We start from the raw sequence: 19,144 nt of genomic DNA, 5'->3' as shown, positions 1-19,144 counted from the left end.
TAAAGTGAGAAAGAAAATTTTTTCCTCAAAAATTCATGAGAAGTCCAAGTAAAGCTTAAAGGGTATAGAATTCAAATGTATGAAGTATTTTTCAAATCAACTATTGGCACGTTCAAAGAAAATTAGCTCAGCTAGTTATTGTATTTAATAAATGTCAAAACCATTAGAAATATATTGTCAGCAATAAAATACACTTTGAAAATAACAGATTTTCAAATTCAGAATTTTAAAATCAAACTCAATGTAAATTTATAGCTTACTTCTGAGGTCTGAGTACCTGAACTATGTAATTACATGCAAAATCATAGTCACCTTTCACTTAGATGATGAAAACTACTGCTTTCATCCTGGTGTTCATCTTCAAAACTTAAATTGGACCAGCTACCAGTGCTGTCATCACCAATACTGAGATTCATCTGCTGGCTACCAAAAGACTCAGTTGACCGAAAGTCTTCTATTTCTTTTGGACTGGGGAAAAAAAAAAAAAAAGTAAGGAAGAAAGAAAGAAAGTCCAAAAGCATCAGATTCTGAATTATAGGACTATCCATTTGATGATAAAGATGACAAAAACAAGAAGTGATATTCAGGAGTTAGACCAGTGGTCCATCTAACCCTTGGTTTGTGTCTGCTAATAAAGACACTCGGCAGGAGAGCATACTAACTTCAAAGTTAGCTGAGGCACCTACACAACATCCCTAACTCATCTTGTTCATCTATTATGGATCCATCCCAAGCACACCATTTATTTAAATTCTCTTTAAAGCAGTTCATATTTTCAACTGGGACCTCTATGAAGGAGCACAAGTTCCTAAGTTTTTGTAAGACAGTATTTTATTTGTACCAAAAATTACCCCTTTTCTGGCTTAAGAACAAAAAAAAGTAGTCCAAGAAACTCTAGTACTGTCACGCCTATAATCAAACTAGCCAAATCTCTTCAAGATTTTGAGCTTGGATCATAACCTCTCTCATTTTTTCTCAATGAAAAGACATTTATATTTTTAGTCCATCTTCACAAGAAATGTCAGTCACTGTTCAATTACTGTATTTGTCCCTTCTGCGTTTTATTCTGGAGTAACAGTTTAAAGTGGTATTTTAATTTTTTATTGAAGTATAGTTGATTTACAATATTAAATTAGTTTCAGGTGTACAACACAGTGATTCAATATCTTCATAGATTACACTCCATTGAAAGCTTTTACAAAATAATGGCTATATTTGTTTCCCTGTGCTGTACAATTTATCCCTGTTGCTTATTTTACACATAGTAGTTGGTATCTCTTAACCCCATACCCCTATCTTGCCCCACATTTTTAAACATGAAGAGGGGAAATGCTGGTCTTCTGGTCAAAATCTTCTAGTGGCTTCTCGTCAATCAAAATAAGGGTCCAAGTCCTTATAACATACATCAGGTGTGACAACCTCTCATAGCCTCCACTGGTCTCCCACTCTCCCTGGCTCCCTTGCTTCAGCCACACAAGCTTCTCTGCTGCTTCCCCAACATGCACAGTCCCACTCCTGCGCCTGGAACCCTGTTCCGCCTGATTCCCACTTACCTTATTCTCTCTCCACCTTCGGCTCTTTGCTCAAATGTTACTATGTCAGAGCAGCTTCCCTGCTACCTACTGAAAACTGCACCGCACCCCACCGGCTGCTGCCCACTGCCACCCCCAGCACTAACTCCCCGCATCTCCCTATTTTAAGATGACCAAGAAAAGAGGCAGTGCTTGTCATGGCTTTGACAGAAGCTACTAAAATATCCGGCATTACCGTGTGGCTTAATTAAATTCCTCCTCAAGAAATGTTCTCTTTCTGTGAGACTAACAAAAATAATCCTACAAACTAATAACACAAGATGGTCCTGATGTTTTCCCAGGGAGAAAGAAGGTTAGAAGTGAATATTTTAACTAAGGCATTAGTATCGCTGAGCACAAGACACGGTTACTGAAATGCAGAACACTGCAGGACCATCAGAAAGAACTGTCCCCTTAGATGGTGGCCTATCAAGAGGAGTGATGGCAGGGGTGGAAGTATTTGGACAATTTTTCCTTTCTTCAGAGCACTCTTTTTAAGAAAACTTACCTTTGTGAACAGAAATAAAAATTTAATCTCACAGTAGTACATTAACATGGTGATGCTCAATATTTGCTGTACAAAATTCTCCAGCTGATTCTTTGATTCAGCTTTACCTACTTCACAGCTTTGTAAACTTGGGCACAAGGTGATTATCCACGCTAAGCCACACCTTCCAGCTCAGTAAACGGTTCATACCTTCCTTCCCTCAAGGGGCTGTTGTGGGATAATGAGACAGTGTCTATGAAAGTAACAGGCAGGCTATAAAACAATACACACATGTAATAGGGAATATTTTTTGTTAATTTAGGATTAAAAATAATCATATCTTGCTGAACAGGACCTAAGACACAAATGATCAAGTTAACTTTTCCCCTCATCTTAAGACCCGAAAGAAATCGGAAACTTACCTGCTAACGGCCTGACCAACATTCCTCATCGCCGACGTCATTATCTCAGTAGTGAGGCTTTCAGCAAAGATGACACCGTCCTGTCCGATCCCACTCTCAGCTGCCAAACTGGTACTGCTCAGCTCTCTCTCTGCCTTTTCAATCGCTTCCGCAACTATCTTCTCAGCAAGCACTGTCTTCTTATCAAGATCAATGTGAATTTGAGGGACGTCGAGACGAAAAACCCTAGATTTCTGGTAGACGTTGCTAAATTTTGAATTAGAAACTGGCTTACTACCAGCAAGTGAATTTGGTCTGGGGAAGTGTGGACATGAATTTCCAGTGCAGTCATGGAGCTCTTTCCCGTCACAATACCTGCAAGTCTGACTCACCCGAGGTGACAACTTTTCTGCGTAAGTGACCCTATCAGCCACTTTTGTGGTCTCAGACACGTGGAAGACTGCAGATCCTGAACTCAGCTCTAAAGCGTCATCCACTACTTTGCTAGCGTACTGTTCTACAGCTGGAACAACAGTCTCTCCATAACCACGCCCACTCAAGCTGCCGGTACTGTGGGAAAATCTGTGATTTTGTGAGGAAGGCTGAAGAGACGCGGGAAATTCTGGCTCGAAGTGAGACTCGGCATCTTCGTCGCATCCATTTTTTTCATAAAGGCAAGAATCTGTTAAGGATTTTGGCAAGCCAACTGTAGATGCCGTCAGCTCTTTTTTAACATCTCTTGTAATGTTGTGAGCGAGAGAGGCTGAAAAACTATACAGTTCCAAGCACTCATTTCTGCATGTATCCTGTGTCCATTCACAAGTCGGGTTTTTATGCAGGTAACCTCCACTTATTTTACTTTGTCTTTTTTTATCTACTCCTTGCTGGTGTTCTTTACTTAAGAATAGTAACAGTTCATCATTGGTTTTCACCTGTGAGCTTTGCACAGGGAACGTTTTTGAGTTGCACTTCATTTTGGCTGTCTTAGATGCTTCTTGTAATCCTGACTTAACAGACCGATAAGCAAGTCTATTGGCATACTGGTCCATTATTAACTCACTATCACCACCTTCCTGTTTTAGTATTTGGATAACGTGACCTGCGTACTCATCTGTCACACTTTCGCAGCTGGGATACTTGTATGTCAGACCTGACAGACAACAACTTGGTGGTAATGAAAGAATAAATGAATCTACTTCTCCTGGGTGTGCTACAGCCTCTATATCCGTCTTCTCTTCTGATCTATAATCTTGGTCACTATCAACATAACTGTTCCTCTTCTGCCTGAAAAGCATACAACTTCTAACTTTTGCTATTCTTTCAGCTTCTGTAATGACTTCCGCTGCCATATCACCTGCAAAATTGCATAATGTTTGTAAGTTTTCATCTAAGCAATTTAAAAAAGTAGGTGATACGCTTCTTTGACTTTGCACATTTAAGCAAGGGCTTTTAACCTTGGGTTCTTGAATTATTTTATTATCCAAATGGGAAGCTGCCAGCTCGGTTGCAAGAGAAATGATGTGTATCGCTAACGCATCTGCAAACTGCACTTTCTTCCCTGAGGGCTCTGACTTCACGTCCACTTGTGGCTGCTCTTCATCTTCACTACTTTCAACTTCTTCTGAGAGAGATCGCATGAGTTTCAACATGAACTCTTCTTTTTCTATAGTATTTTGTTCATTTTCAGACAAACTGCCAACAGACGAGTTGTGAGGTGTAGAAGGTGGTGTGGCAGGTGCAAATTCTTTTGCTAATTCCCCCTTGAGCTTTTTGGTTAACTTCTTGATATCCCATTCAGAAGCAGCCTGGGATGGGACTAGAGGAGTTGATGGAGGAGTATCAGGTATCACATTCCCGTCTCTGATTTTCTGTTTATCTTCCACGTGCAAACCATCTGCACATGTGAGCACTGGGGATGAGAAACTATGTGAATGGGCAAAAGGGTTCTCCTGCCCCAAAGGCAAGGGCTCAAGTGCTGTATCATTCAAACTATGCTTTTTCACGGATCTGTCCTTAGCAATTTCCTTCAAATCGGGTTTCTGACCTGCTGCAGTTGGACAAGGTGGTAGTGTCTCTAAAGAAAATCCATGAGCCATATAACCTTTACATTCCAGAACACAATCCTTTCTTTCTGAAAGTGAACAGTGAGTTAAATGATCTTGAGCTTCAAGAAACTTGGGGAACTTTTCCGAGGTCAACCGTGACTCATCTCCAGGAACAGGCAAGTCTTCCTTGTGGAGTCCATTTTTATCTGCATTTGGGATCACTGATTTGCTTTTGTCTATGGAATGTTTAACAACAGATTTAGATAATCGGTCAGCAAACATGTCCTTCTTGCTAGCCTCACTCTGTTGCAGTGTTGCTTGATCACAGTGAAAAGGAGGGGTTTTTCCCTTTACTGTTTTAGTTAAACAATCTTTGTGTTTATCCATTGTTTTTGTAACTTTGAATGACGCCACTGAATCTAAAGTTTCATTTACTATTGCATGCACCACTGCCACAGAAAAATTGCTAATAATCACAGGATCACTTGTTACTTCTGAAGAGCTTTCCATTTCAATATCATCATTAGTTGGCTTAACATCATTCTGGTTACCCGGATGGTGTTCTGAAGGTAAACAAATATTCCTGAGACAAGCTACCTCCTCTTCCTTGTTTTTTGTGGCAACCCCTGCTTGGGTAGAACCACCATTCAAACTACTATCATCAGATGATGGATGAGACTTTGCCTGATACATATTAGATGAAATATGATATGGGAGAAGGGCACCTCCTGCCAAGGGCACTGGTATAGAAGTAACAACTCCAGAAGTACAAAACAAGGCCTGTTGTACTGTGTATTCCTTTTTATATTCCTGTATTGGTTTTGTCACCATAATTGTTTGACCATTAAAAGTAGGGGAAAATGTAGAAGTCTGTGTCGGTGGCACTACATTTTCTGCACTCACATACTTAATGTTATCTGTGGAAACACTGACTGCTGCCTTTGTTGTGAAGGTCACGTCAACTTGAGACAGCTCAATGAACGCTTCCTGTATTACAGACTCAGACAAATCTTTTGCATAGGACTTCACTACTTTGTCTTCACAGTCAAATGACCGACGCTGTGGAGATGCAGGTGTTGGAGGATACGAAAACTGACACACTTCCATGATGCCTTCAAAAACAAGTTCTTCAGCAAGATCTGCAGCAAACCTAGCAACAGTGTTTGTGAAGATCTGCTTCTTTACATATTGTAAATCTTGTAGAGCATTTGCAAAAGCTTCACTCACCAAAAAGTTAGCCAGACCACTAATGGCACGTTCTTTCAACGAAAACGCACGCTGCCTTCTCAGTTCATTAAATGCCATCTGAAAAACGGATGATGTCAATTTCATGGCTAATTGGCACAAAGCATTGGTACATGAAAAGACTCCTTTCTGTAAGTCTTTAAATGCACTGCCAAAACTTTTCTCCACAAGATCTGCTGCAAACTTCTGAATGCTATCCTTAATCACTGAGGATTTATTTTTAGATTTACTTTTTTGATCAAGGCTTCCACACTTAAGAGCTACCATCTTATTTTCTCCCTTTTTAATACTATTAATGTTGGATGTTGCATTTGTATGTTGGGTATAAAGAACCGAGCCCAGTACGTCACATGAAAGGCTATCTGCATAATCTTCATAGGTATAATAAACAGAATCATGATTTTCATGAATCCTATCTTCACCAATATCTGTTTGGCAAAAACATTCAGCAGGGGTACAGCCTCCAAGAGGACTGAAAGCAGAGGATCGAATAGGGCTAAACAAACCACTGTCTTCCCCTGATGCCTTCACTGGGCGGGGAGAATCTGGAGCATCACACAGGTGACTGTAAGGGGATTCTGGTTTACGAGGAGTTGGCTTCTTAACATTAGCTGGGAGAGCTGGACGATCAAACTTGAATTTCTGAGGATTCATAGTAGTGGTTACAGAACACAATTTTTCATGTTTGTGCCCTTTTTTGTGTGACAGCTTCCCTATGGCAGGATCTTTTAGAAATGGACAAGCAGACTCCAAAGTTTGTTCTAGTTCATCAAACTGATCAAAACTATCGAAAAACTCACTTACTTCTGAGTCTGAATCCTCAATATCATCCTTCATCACAGGAATTTTAGGTAACTCAAGTTTTGCTTTTAAACTTTTTTGATATCCCTCTTCATCCAAGAAAATAACAGGACTTGGACTTGAGCATTCAGATTCAGACGAGTAGGCAGGAGAAGAAGAGAACAACTGTTTCTGCACATCAGCATCGCTATCTTTATCTGAAGCAGCAGAGGACCTATAGAAACTCCTTTGGACCCAAGGCTCAGAAATTGATGTCGTGACTGAAGCTTTCACAGAAGGCAGTTCTTTATGTCCCAGAATACTTATTAAAGAAGCAGAAGGTTTAGCCAATGACTTCTGCCACCCAGAGCCAACCAGAACCCTGAAATCATGGGTTTCTAAACGGTGACCAGAAATAGTCTGTGAAGCAGCATCACACTGGCTCCTTAGTGCAGTAATGTTTATTCCTACAGGGAAAGAATAAAATGATTATTCTTGAACAGAATTTTTTAATTAATGTAAATCAATGGGAATAAGTAGACTTGAAGCATGAGATATTTGTTTGTACTGTGTCTTCTACACTATGTTGTTTAACAGATTCATCCCAAATCATACTTAAAAGCAAGTACATGCTTTATTTTACCCCACATCTGGGAATACCTGGTCTACAGAATGCCTAGTACACTGTCGCATGTTAGAAACACTAATATTTAGGTGACTCTGCCAGCTAAGTCTACTCAAATTTGAACTTAGGCATGTTCCAAACACTTAATGTAATAAGGGAAACAGTACTTGAACAGTACTACCTAAATAAGAAGAGAAAGAACAAAACTAAAAACCAGGTAACGATGAACTTAAAATCACAAGGAAATTAATTCCTCCATCAGAAAAAAAGATTTAGATGCTTAAACTTGATCAAATTTCAAAATAAATTTTAACTGAACAAGTCTGCCTTAAAACTTTTAAACCTGAACTTTACACCTTAATTCTCTATTTCAAGAAATAAATCTAGTAAAGAACAAACCATCATTATATGGCTTTGAAGCCTCTTCATCCTCTAAGTGCTCAAAGGCAGTGACAAAGTCATCTTCGATGGAAGATACTGACTGGTTAGTATCGTCATCATCTTCATCAGTGGCCTCAAGCTGGCACTTCTGATGCAAACATGTGTCCAGGGTGTACCTTATACCCATAGCATATTTACTTAGGAGACTAAAGAGAAAATCAATTCTGAGTCTTGGTAATGTAGATGACACTCTCATGACACAAAGCATTCCAGGATGATGACTCTTGGGAAAGATAAAAGATGATAAGAATAATTTTAATTTCAAAATATATTATACTTATAAGACATATTACCTGGAAATGAAGCCTAGAAATAACATGATTCCATTTAAAGAAAAAAAAAGAAGAAGAAAAGAAACACATGCATCCTGAAAGGCTCCCCAGTTTTGTAATGTTTAATTCTTTTCCTCATTCTTTCTCTACAATACTTCTCACTTCTCACTCTTTTTCTCCCTTCTTTCTCTTATCCAGGTATTCAAATTCTACCTATTCTATCTCCTTAAATGTTAGAGAACTTGCTATCCATTCCTTTGACAATTATGTTTTCCTGTATTATTGTACAGTCCTGTGATTTTTATTTAATCATTCACCTAGTTCACCAACTACACTGTAAACTGCTTGAGGACAGGAACCAGGTCTTAGTCTTTCTGTATCCTATTTTCCTGTAGCTTTTAGTACGATACCACATTCTCTCCTATCATAAAAGAATCGTCCCCTCCTTTTACCTAAATTCCCCTAGTATTTCAGTTTACAATCATGTTTATAGCTTTGATTAAAAATAAAAGTTGCCAGATTTTTCCACACATATTATTTTTAAAAATGTAAATATTGACAAATGACTTACTCAAAAAACTAGAAATTAGATAAAATAGCTAATCACCTCTTGTATCCTAGCAAATAAAACAAAGTAAATATAAATGAAAAATATAATTAAGGAAATGAGGAGAGCAGTTCTACTTTTATCTGTAAATCTCATAATGAACACAGTGGTATTTTATACTTCAAGGAATAAGTAATTCAAATTTTAAATATACTAATAATTCAATTTTCAGGAGGGAAAACATGCAATTCATTTTTCTTTGAGGTATTAACAACAAAGTTAACACTTAATAAAGAACTAAAAGCTCAATGTCACAAAACTAATGACCTCTCGGAAATGATGACATTTTTGTTTATAAACAAAGAACATATCTTCAGATATCCATTTTACATGGAATTTTTTAAACAAGAAAATGAGTTAAAGTATGTTCTCTAAAACATACAGCACAATATTTACAAATTTGAAACTGGAAATAAGAGGGAAAAATTCCTATGACTTATACACAGGTAGCAGATCAAGAAATCCAGAAATAATCAAATTTTAGAAAAAAAATTAATATGTACTTGCATACCACTTACAGAGCTTCACACATGGAAAATCTAATTTAAAGCTATGACCAAAATTATTTTACCCTTCAGTGATTTCAAAGCTTCTTGAGTTAGATTTCTTATGAATCATATTTCCTTGAGATGGCATTAAACAAAAAGAAACTTCACCCAAGCATTTAAAAGTTTAATACACTAAATCAAATGTCACTGTAAAATTTGCCAACAAAAACTCATTAGAAATAATATATAAAAGTTACCTGGTTTAGAGGACCAGTGTTTATATCTGATGATTTATTTATATCCTTCATACAAATAATTTCATTTTCATTTAGACTGCAGAAGTGCAGTGAATTCAGAAGATCTGGGAGTTCCAAAGAAACTGCAGCCGAATCCTAATTTAAAGCAATAACACAATAAATAACACTGCAGCCTAACACTTTTGTTAAAGTCCCTATAACGCGGCCTGACAAAAAAATCATAAGGTCTACTGGTTAATACATCTTCCACTTCATAATAGTTAACATACGCAGTTTACTGGCCACAATTTTTTAAAAACTCAAAAATAAAATGTACTAAAATATTTTAAAATGACTATTTCTGTAGCCTTTTAAACATAATGATACCAAGCTATAACAAAATTTTACATGGTTATCTCACACATCCACGACAATTTAGGCATTTAATAGTTTTTAGCTGCAAATGTCAACCTGAAGTCCTAAAGTTTAACCATGGAATTTTTCAAATGGGATTCTTGCCTATAGAATATACTTCCTTGGAGCTTAAGTTACATATTTATAAAATCCAAGTCTATTTTTCTGCCTTTCCTCTCTAAGGTATTATATCAGACTTTACTGAAAATTTTATGAAGATGTAAAGGGAAAGGAACTGCCTTTGTTTTTCTTCTCATTTGCCCTTCTTATGTAACTGTTTTGCCCAGTGAAAAGAATAATTAACATCTTTGACCCTTCACAGAGTATTTTCCTGGTTTTATCAGTAATTCTTAAAGAGGAAGTAGAGTATGAAAGAAATATTCTGGATACTTCTTTCAGCCTTACGTTCTTGGGACTGTATCTTCTCTTGTGCCTTCTGTCTAAACTATTTCTTTCAGGCAAGAGCACAATCAAGACACACAGCAGAGTTTTCATTCGTCATCACCTGATATGCATTGTCTTTATAAATAATGCAGTGTTGCTTCTTCTACTAGGAGATGCTTTACTGCCACAAAAGGGAGCACGGCAATCACAAATTTTAAGAAGCGGTACGAGGTGAAAAAAAGTACGCCTACCACATCGACACGAGCTTCAACTCCTCTTCACGTAACTGTGAAGCTTTCCTTTGCTGATCCTAATCTCAACTGTCAGTCCCTTTATAAATACCTGCCTAAATCAAACAGGCTAAAATTTTTACACTGGTTAATCACAACTTTTTACAAATTTTATCTTTTAAATTTAACTCTATCTCAATTAAAAACGTAAGAATATGACTGTTGGAGCTAGATTATAAAAACATCAAAATAAAAAAATAAATCTTTCATTCTACATTATGACAATGGAGAAAACGTCAGCCTGTGGTTTGCAACCTTCTCAGATAAGTGACTTTTGTGGTCTCTTAACCTAAAACTGCTTTCTGTCATAACAAGAACGCTCGGTGAAAACACTGAAAGTGAAAATGTCCAAGGCACATTCAAAAATTGATCTCAAAAGGTCATCTTTTAACTTTAAATAGGAATGAAAACAGAAGAGTTTAATGTAAATTTGGGGCTAATAAGGCAAATTTTCCATGCTCTTAAAATTTGTTCCACATAATCTCTCAGGGCCCTTTCCAGTTCAATAAATTGACCATACCTGTATATGAGCAGCATCTGTTTCTTCATTAAAACCTAGAAATGTGACCTGAATAAAAAAGGAATAAAGATCCATTAAAATTTTAAAGTCTTATCTCAATTAGACGGTTGACAGAGCTGAGAAACAGAAAAAGAAAGCACACAAAGCATTAAAATGCTGCTGTTGTGAATACGATGATTAATTTTTTCAAAGATGATCACAAAGTGTTTTCACCAAAGATTTGGCTCCAGAATTGAGGCTCCTAAACCTCCCCCACAGCCACTTCATTGGCCAGTTCAACCAGTTCTAGTCCCCAAACGTCTCTCACATGTGCCCACTTCTCTCCATAGCCCCTGATGCCACTTCTCACCTGTGCACCTCCAATCCTCTCCCACCTGCCCCAGGAATTATCCTGTCATTTCCCTGTCGAAACCTTTCCAGGCTTCTCAGTGCAAAGTCCTAACACAGGGCCCAAGGCTCTGGCTTAGCTGGTGCCTTCAACTTCCCCTCACTTTCAGTCATATACATGGGCCCCTTTCTGGGTCCAGAACACGCCAGGACATTCTTGCCTAGGGGCTTCAGAGTGGTGCCCTTTCAACCCGGATCTCTATTCCTTGGCTGTTTACATGCCTAGCTCCTCCTCATTCTTTAAGTTCCAACCTGAATGTCGCCTCCTCAGAGACGCCTTCCCTGGGCAACCCCAAGGCTACCTCCTGATTGACTCTTTGGGATATCATCACTTTTTTCCTTCAATGCCTTTACACAGAGATTTCTCTGCAAAATTTTATGTAAATTAAGTTACTGAAGAAAATCTAATGGCCTGAGGAAATGTCACATTATTAAGTAAAAAGGACAAGTTACAGAAATATGATACAGACTATGCACACAATTTCAACCTTATTTTTAAAAACATATGCATGGAAAATAATACTGGACGACAATATACCAACTTATAAGCAGTGATTAACTTTCACTGATGGAATTATAAGTGATCTTATTTTTCTCTACTCTTTTCCCCATGGCTTTTTCTTTCTTAATTCACAGGATTAATGATAGTCATTTTCTTTCTTATGCTTTCAGTATTTCTTATTTTTCTATATAGATGATGTACACTTTTATAACCTGAAAAAGTATTATTTTAAAAATTTATATTCCCTTTATGTCTTTGACATCATAAGGAGAAATGCTGGCCACTTGAAGATAGACTAGTAAACTGTCTACTAAGCAAGTACTGTGACTAAAAATATGAAGCATTTAAATGGCAGCAATATGGATAATCAATTCTCAAGAATTAATGGAAAACAGCATAGTTGAAATACAGAGCAACACTCAATATACTTTTGATCTCTTTCTGATAATTAAAAAGCAAGTCAGAATCTTAGATTATTCCAGAATCTTTATTCTCATTAATTATGGGTACTACTTCACAGAAACGTTACAGGTTAATTTTAACGTTAACCTGTTACAGGTTAATTTTTTTTTTTACAGGTTAATTTTAACGTTAACCTGTTACAGGTTAACGTTAACGTTACAGGTTAATTAACGTTACAGGTTAATTAACGTTACAGTTAATTTCCAGGTGCCTAGGTAAGTTATTAACCTGCAGGAGCTGTCCCCTCACCTATAAAACTTAAGGTAACACACCTCCTCTCCCCCAGTTGTGAGGATTAATTAGATAATGTGAAGGAAAGTGCCTAGCAGCACATCATAGGCACTCGATAATGAAGAGACACTCAAATAAGGAGTTTCCTTCCTTTCTTCAAAAAGATACTTGGAGATATCTATAGCCTAAAACGAAAAAATCCTTCTGTTCTTTCAAGTATCCTTTTACTGAATACAAAAGAGAAGATAAGCTGGCATAGGGTTTTGAAGGTGCCAGTAGAAGTTTGAATTTCCCATTGATTAAGGAATGTGGGCTCAGAGGGGCACTGTGTAAGCAACTAGAGAGAGACGGCTGGAAAACTGTTTGAGGGCAGAGGACACAGAAGACTTGTCACGCTTGGCAACGGCTGAGGATATTAGGAGTGGCTTGGCTTTACTAAAATAAAGTAAAAAAGGATAAAAAAGAGGAGAACAGCCAAGTGCCACAGCACTGAGCTGATACAAAAAGAAGAGGCACAGGTCAGAGACCATTACAGGGTCTGAAAGGTGTGCTCACCATCCTATAGAACTACTTCAAATACAGTTTCTCAAGGAATATGAAAGAAAATCATTCCCAAAAATAATAATCAAGATTTTTTATTAGAACCCTGATTTCAAAAAAATTTTTTAATTCACATATTTATTGGTTTTGAGCTTCAATGGCCTAATACCCTATCTCTCTTCTTTGGTAACATAAATGTATTAATGGACTATGGCAATATTGTTGAAAAAACTTTACTCCTTTTTATAGTAATAAATTCAAACAAAGGCTGGAAACGCTGATGCAACAGAGAAATAGATGAGCAAGTAGTCTATCGTATCCTTAAGTGGTAAATATCCTAATTTCAAAATAAACGTACCACTACTTTTTCATTTTGAACCAAGGCACTGAATTTAAACAAGAAAACAATAACCCAAAAATGAATATAAGAAATAAGTATACATTTTGTTTCAGAATAGAAAATTTTAGAATGAAAGTCCCAATTACTGAACATAGCAGAAATCATCTAATATAGTGCTGTGTGTCTAATGAGTGGTCGGTAATGCCTGTGCACTGAATTAAATGTGCTCATTGTAATACACTAATGTTAGCAGGTATTTAATATTTAGAACAGGTACTTCTCACACATGTATTAATGTGCAGAGATTTTAGGCATTCTAAAAATAGACCATGCAGTTCTACAAAGCTACATGAAAATACATTGTGCTGTATTAGGAAAGGGTTAGTGTAATCTGTCAAACCTCAGTCAAACTGGCATGTTCATCCTGCTTTAAACAGTCCTCTGCTGATACACTGCATAGCTCCTTCTCACTCTGCAATAAAGACTTTACGGACTGGAACACATCTTCACTGAAGCTCTGAAAATAAAAGATATTCTTAATTTACTTAATTCTAAGACAAGGTAAAAAATCCTGGTGATGGATTAAATGAAGCGTCACTAACTTTCCAATGGATATTCACTGGAAACCTTTTGATGTAACAGAACTCAACTCAGCTGAGAGAAGAAAGAACAAAAGGCTAAAGTAGAGCTCCACATGTTCAACACACACATACCACAGCCCAGTCACTCAACCTATTGGAGACCACGAGGTCCTCAGCCAGGTTCTCTCACACTCACCCTGCACTAAAACCTAACAGATCACGTAACTGATTTCCAAGTCATTGGCAGAACAGGAGCAACAATTTATATAAGGAGATGATGTGGAAGCTAACAGTAAGGTATGCTAACAACGTGATGACTCTCATAACAAAGTTGGAGATGGAAAAAAAGAAAGATATGGTAACTCAAAACACAGCTTTTCAGGGGTCTTAAAGCAGCTGTATGATGAAAATGAAGGAAGGCATTCCAGATTGGAAAGAGAAAGATGTCACAAGTGCAAAGAAACAGAGGGAGGAAAAAGTTACATTAAAAAATGGGTATTAAATTTGGACATAAACAGAACATTAATTTCTCTCTACCTTCTGATTTGTTGATCTGCTCTTCTATCAGAAATGTCCTTACTCCCCAATGTTCCCCTGTAGAAATCCTACCCATCCCAAGACTTGTGAAGATTTTCCCATCCCTTAGTCATAATAAATCTCTAAGTTCCTACTGTATTGTTTGCACATTAAGATCATTTAACCTATATCACAACATATTATAATAACTGCTTTCATATATTTGTCTTTCTTACCCATTAAACCAAATTACTGAGGTCAGAGATTGTCTTTTACTCTATTTATTTCCCCAGATTTCAGTGCCTCACATACAAGATGAACTCAATAAATGTTCACTAATTTTAATAAATTAAAAATTAGTGGAAATCTTATCCAAGAGAAGGGATACAAATATGAAATCAAAGAATTAAGAAAAAATGCAATGTTAAATTTGAACTTTCAATATGAACTCAAGATTCTTCAGATACATGTCCTACCTTTTCCCACTGATACACCATAGAAGCAATGGCCCTCAGCAGCAATGAGCATACCCAGCACACAGATTTTGATTTCTAAATACCATTCACCAATTAAAAGAACTAGATCCCCCTTGACAGAATGGCTGGTTCCAGGTCTGAGGCAGAAATGTATGAAATGTGGCTGGGACATCTTATTGTGAAAGAATGCAAGGACATGCAGATTAACTGGGTTATTTCAAAAGAACACAGAAGCCAACTTGAAGGAATTCCCATTGGCCAAATTTGGGATAATCTGAGCATCAAAAAATAAAAATGATAATGGAGTATAACAACTGAATTAAAAAAAAAAACTACAAGTCCATTAAAAGAGACAGATAAAAAGGGTGGGGATTGGGGGAGTGTGCTACTTTACATTAGAATGCTGGCTAACAGATATGAACAGAATGACAAAATTTAAAAACTCCGTTTGTAACTCCCTCCAATGTAATTACTGACTTAGGAAAGGATCACCCATTACCCTAATCCACTGGGTTAAAAGCTATTGGGGAACAAGATACACTGTTTTGCAACATCACCTTACAGATTATTTATTAATAGTGTTAATTACAAAGGGATTATGTGTCTTTAGATTGGAGATATCTGGTGGTTACAACTTATCTACCTGGTCAAGCCTGGCACTAACAATATGCACCGCCTAATCTGACAGAGTGGAATGACCATGACATCATCTTTGAGGTGTTCCTGCTGAACCGAAACACAGGGAAAAACAAATGAACTCAGAATATGGGAATGTTCTGCAAGATAACTGGTACAGACTCTTCCAAAGATTTGCCATCATGAGAAAAGAATCTAGACCATTGAACTGGAGGAGACTGGGGGAGACCAAAGAAACACAATACCCAAACACAGAGTGTCAACTTCGCTTAGATCTTAGATGAGAGACAAGGAAAAAGTAACAAGGATATTTGAGACAACTGGGGAAATCTGTGCATGGATTGCACGTTAGACAGTGTTACTGAATTAACGATTTCCTGAGGGGTGGTAATAATGATGTTCTTAAGAGACACATGCTGATATATTAAGAAGAGAAGTAAAATAATGTCTGTAGCCTACTCTCACTTGGTTTCAAAAGGGAAGTGTGTATATATGTACACACACAGAATGGGTGTGGCAAAATGTTAACGGAGAGTGATTCTAAGTGAAGAGTATATGTGGTGTTTATTGCACTGTTTATTCCCCCAATATCTGAATATTCAAAAGTTTAAGTGATTCATTAATGAGTGAAAGTTTTCAGGCTAAGATATGAACATGAACTGAAAAAAGGAAAAAATATGAAATGTGAAATCGGAACACGAGCAGTCATTATAAACTCATGACAGTGAAGGAACAAAGGGCAGATCTTGATTTCTAAATACTATTCAGGGGTTCTTTGGAGAAATAGCCCATTCCGAGGAAGGTAAAGTAGAAACTGAAACTGGGTCAATTTTGTCCTAGAAAGCAAGGAAGCAATCAAAGAATTATGAGGCCGTGCATAACACACATACACATCAACAGTATATAATATAATATTTACATTCATGTATTTTTATCTAAAAGGGTTTCCAAGTATTCAAGTGAATTCAAACCAAATCTTTATCATGGGCCTAATATAAATAATGGTCTGAATAAAAAAGACATGAAATTAATAGCATAAAGTTTCAGCTGCAGCCTAATTCCTTATCTCAGGAATATATTGGGAAATTCAAGTCAAATAGGTAGGCAGGTAGTATAATGTCTGAAGAACAAGATCACTAGCTCACTACTATATTTTGTATATATATATTTCTTAGTTCTAATTATTAATTTAAAGCAATCAGTACAATTTAAATATTAATTTAAAGCTACGGGTCCAATTGCTAATCTGAAAAAAAGTCACAATATACTCTAGCTTACAGAAAGAACAAATAGAGAAAATAGTTTTTATTGTACTTTTTTCAAATTAAAAAGGGGACCTACTAAGTTTAAAGGTACCTGGAAAACACATGGGGCATATTACTTAAAAGTGTAATTACTACACTGTTCCAAAATAAGTTTACTTTCTGTTTTCCAACTCCGCCGGCACCTTTCGATTTGACAACCACTCTCTTCCAGTTAGCAGTCAAATCCAAACATTTCTCAGATCTCTGAAGAAACGAGGAAATAAATGAAAAGGCAGGCCTAGCAGCTTACAAGAACACTAACAATTAGAAGCTGGAAAGAAGATGTGCAAAGGAGACAAGTGTTATCATAAGAGAGAAGAAAAGAAAGAAGCTGTAACGAAAGAAGTCAAAGGCCGTCTTAACATGTAAGGACTTGTCAAGAGTGTCATATAATGCAGAAGATGAAGCTAAAAAAAGGGTTCACCAAGACTGCTGACCATCCCCCAGTATTCATCCTTCCTTTCTGCCTTTAAGTAACACCCCCCCACACACAGTTTTAGCAAAGACAAAAATGTCAAGAAATGAAAGGGTAACCAAATCGTCTCAAGGGAGGAAAAGAGAGAGGGCTCTTCCTCAGACTAGAAAGCAGAGACGATCAGGAATCACATTTAATTTGCTCACTACTGATTATCCAGCCAATACCTAACATGGGGCCTGGGGCATAAGCAGCAGTCAAATTTATATTATATTTGCTGAGTGAATTAATGGATGGTAATATACATCTTTATAAGAAACGTCACACCTGATGCTTATACTGCTAAAAAGAAGAGAGGAAACTATCGGCTGAGAAGAAATAGGGAGATGTGATCTTTGGGAAATAAAGTTCATTGTCTTCATGATTTCATATCACTATTTTCATATATGCCAATCTTTGCAGTATTTTATCATTATTCATTTCAATAATAAGATTCATTTTAAAAACAAGAATACCATAGCATAGCTGCTTAACAAGACTTCGACGTCAAAAAAACTGATCAACATTTTTATTAAAACTATCACTAAAAGGAATCCAATACAGTGAACTTACTTTTCTGACAGATGCTCTGGTTTTCATGTGACTGTTTCTGAAAGTCTGGAAGGTCGCCATAACTATATTGCTGTTGTAGGTAATCAGTGAAGAGCTAGTCCACAAAAGACCTAAAGAAAAAATATTAAAAGAAAATAACTATTTTATTGATCTTAGTGATTCAAGCAAGCATTTTGTGCTAACTTTTTTAAATTCAGTCATTTACAAAAAAAAAAAAAAAGGAATTCTGAGACGTAAAAATTTATTAAGCAATCCAACATGAATATTTGAAAAATACGAATATTGGCACCTTAACGAGATACCAAATTATTACAAAAATCTTTTTAGGTTCAAAATGATTATAAACTAGTTTATCCATATCTAGTCAATCTCACTGCCCTTTTTTATTACAAATAAGAAAATATTTGAAAGCCTCAATAAGAAATATTTCAAAAGCCTTTTAAAAATCTAAAGCAGAGAACGTCACAAAAAGAATCTCAGCCTTCTTGCCTCCTAAAAGTCACTCTATCCCTACAGCAACTGTGAATGTTCTAAACATTCTTATTTCTTGGGCAGAAAGGTTTAATAACAAACAAATGAGAATACGAAATCTGTACATATCAAATAAAATCAGATAAAAACAAAGCCCTTATATAGGAATCTCAACAGCATACCAATGACGAGAGTTCAAAAACATCCAACTTAAATGATTAATACTGTAGTATTTAAAACACATGCACAGACATGTGTTTATACACACACACATACACATCCTCCTTGGGAGAAACTCTGAAACTAAGTCTCAGCTTTTTATCAATGCTTTAATGAAGTATCTTTTAGAGCTTAAATCAACCTGGGCATTAACCACTCAATATCCACATTTGACCACAGTAACTTGTCCCTTCATTCAAAATCTACTTGCACTACATGCTATAGATACGGAGGAGAACAAGGCAAATATAGCCCATTTGGATCAGAGTCTTACAAGGAAAATGTTTTATTACAGTAAAGGGCAGGAGTGAGAACTGAATACTAAATCACTGAACACTAAAAAAATTGAATCAATAAAGATTTGAGAAATGGCTAATTAGTTTCAATCAAACTGGTCTTCTCAAGAATTACCTAGTTGAGGTTTTCAAGACATTTACTTAATATCAATTTATACTATGAAAACATTTATAGGCAAAACCACAACCTAGTCCCCTGCAGAACTCAGAAAAAAAAACCCTAAATTTTAGTGGAGTTCTAATTTTATATTCTTCCACAACAGAGATAAAACTAAGTGTGTGTGCAGGCAGGCACACACATGCACCTCCCTTTAGAGATTTCTATATTCTGATTTTTCACAAAGAATTCT

At 36.6% G+C, this 19,144-nt stretch overlaps 1 protein-coding gene across 5 annotated transcripts in view; it reads right to left on the bottom strand.

Annotated features, from left to right (window-relative positions):
- Positions 1 to 19,144, bottom strand: part of AKAP11 (A-kinase anchoring protein 11) — a 48,907-nt gene that overhangs the window by 18,580 nt on the left and 11,183 nt on the right. For all 5 annotated transcript variants that reach the window (XR_003434723.1, XM_027116178.1, XM_027116176.1 and 2 more), the window contains 7 exons: positions 17,809 to 17,918; positions 13,669 to 13,785; positions 10,807 to 10,854; positions 9,220 to 9,354; positions 7,554 to 7,818; positions 2,481 to 6,996; positions 313 to 468 (listed from right to left, as the gene is read on the bottom strand). Coding sequence is in view for 4 of the 5 variants with exons in the window: in XM_027116178.1 (XP_026971979.1) it covers positions 313 to 468; positions 2,481 to 6,996; positions 7,554 to 7,818; positions 9,220 to 9,354; positions 10,807 to 10,854; positions 13,669 to 13,785; positions 17,809 to 17,868 (5,297 nt within the window). In the remaining variant the exon portion in view is untranslated. The remainder of the gene's footprint in view (positions 1 to 312; positions 469 to 2,480; positions 6,997 to 7,553; positions 7,819 to 9,219; positions 9,355 to 10,806; positions 10,855 to 13,668; positions 13,786 to 17,808; positions 17,919 to 19,144) is intronic.

The sequence above is a fragment of the Aethalodelphis obliquidens genome, unplaced genomic scaffold, assembly GCF_003676395.1.
Source record: "Aethalodelphis obliquidens isolate GAN/ISIS:26980383/991018 unplaced genomic scaffold, ASM367639v1 scaffold16, whole genome shotgun sequence".
NCBI classification, from domain to species: Eukaryota; Metazoa; Chordata; class Mammalia; order Artiodactyla; family Delphinidae; genus Aethalodelphis; species Aethalodelphis obliquidens.
Note: the sequence above shows the minus strand (reverse complement) of the source record. Positions and strands in the feature narration are given on the sequence as shown.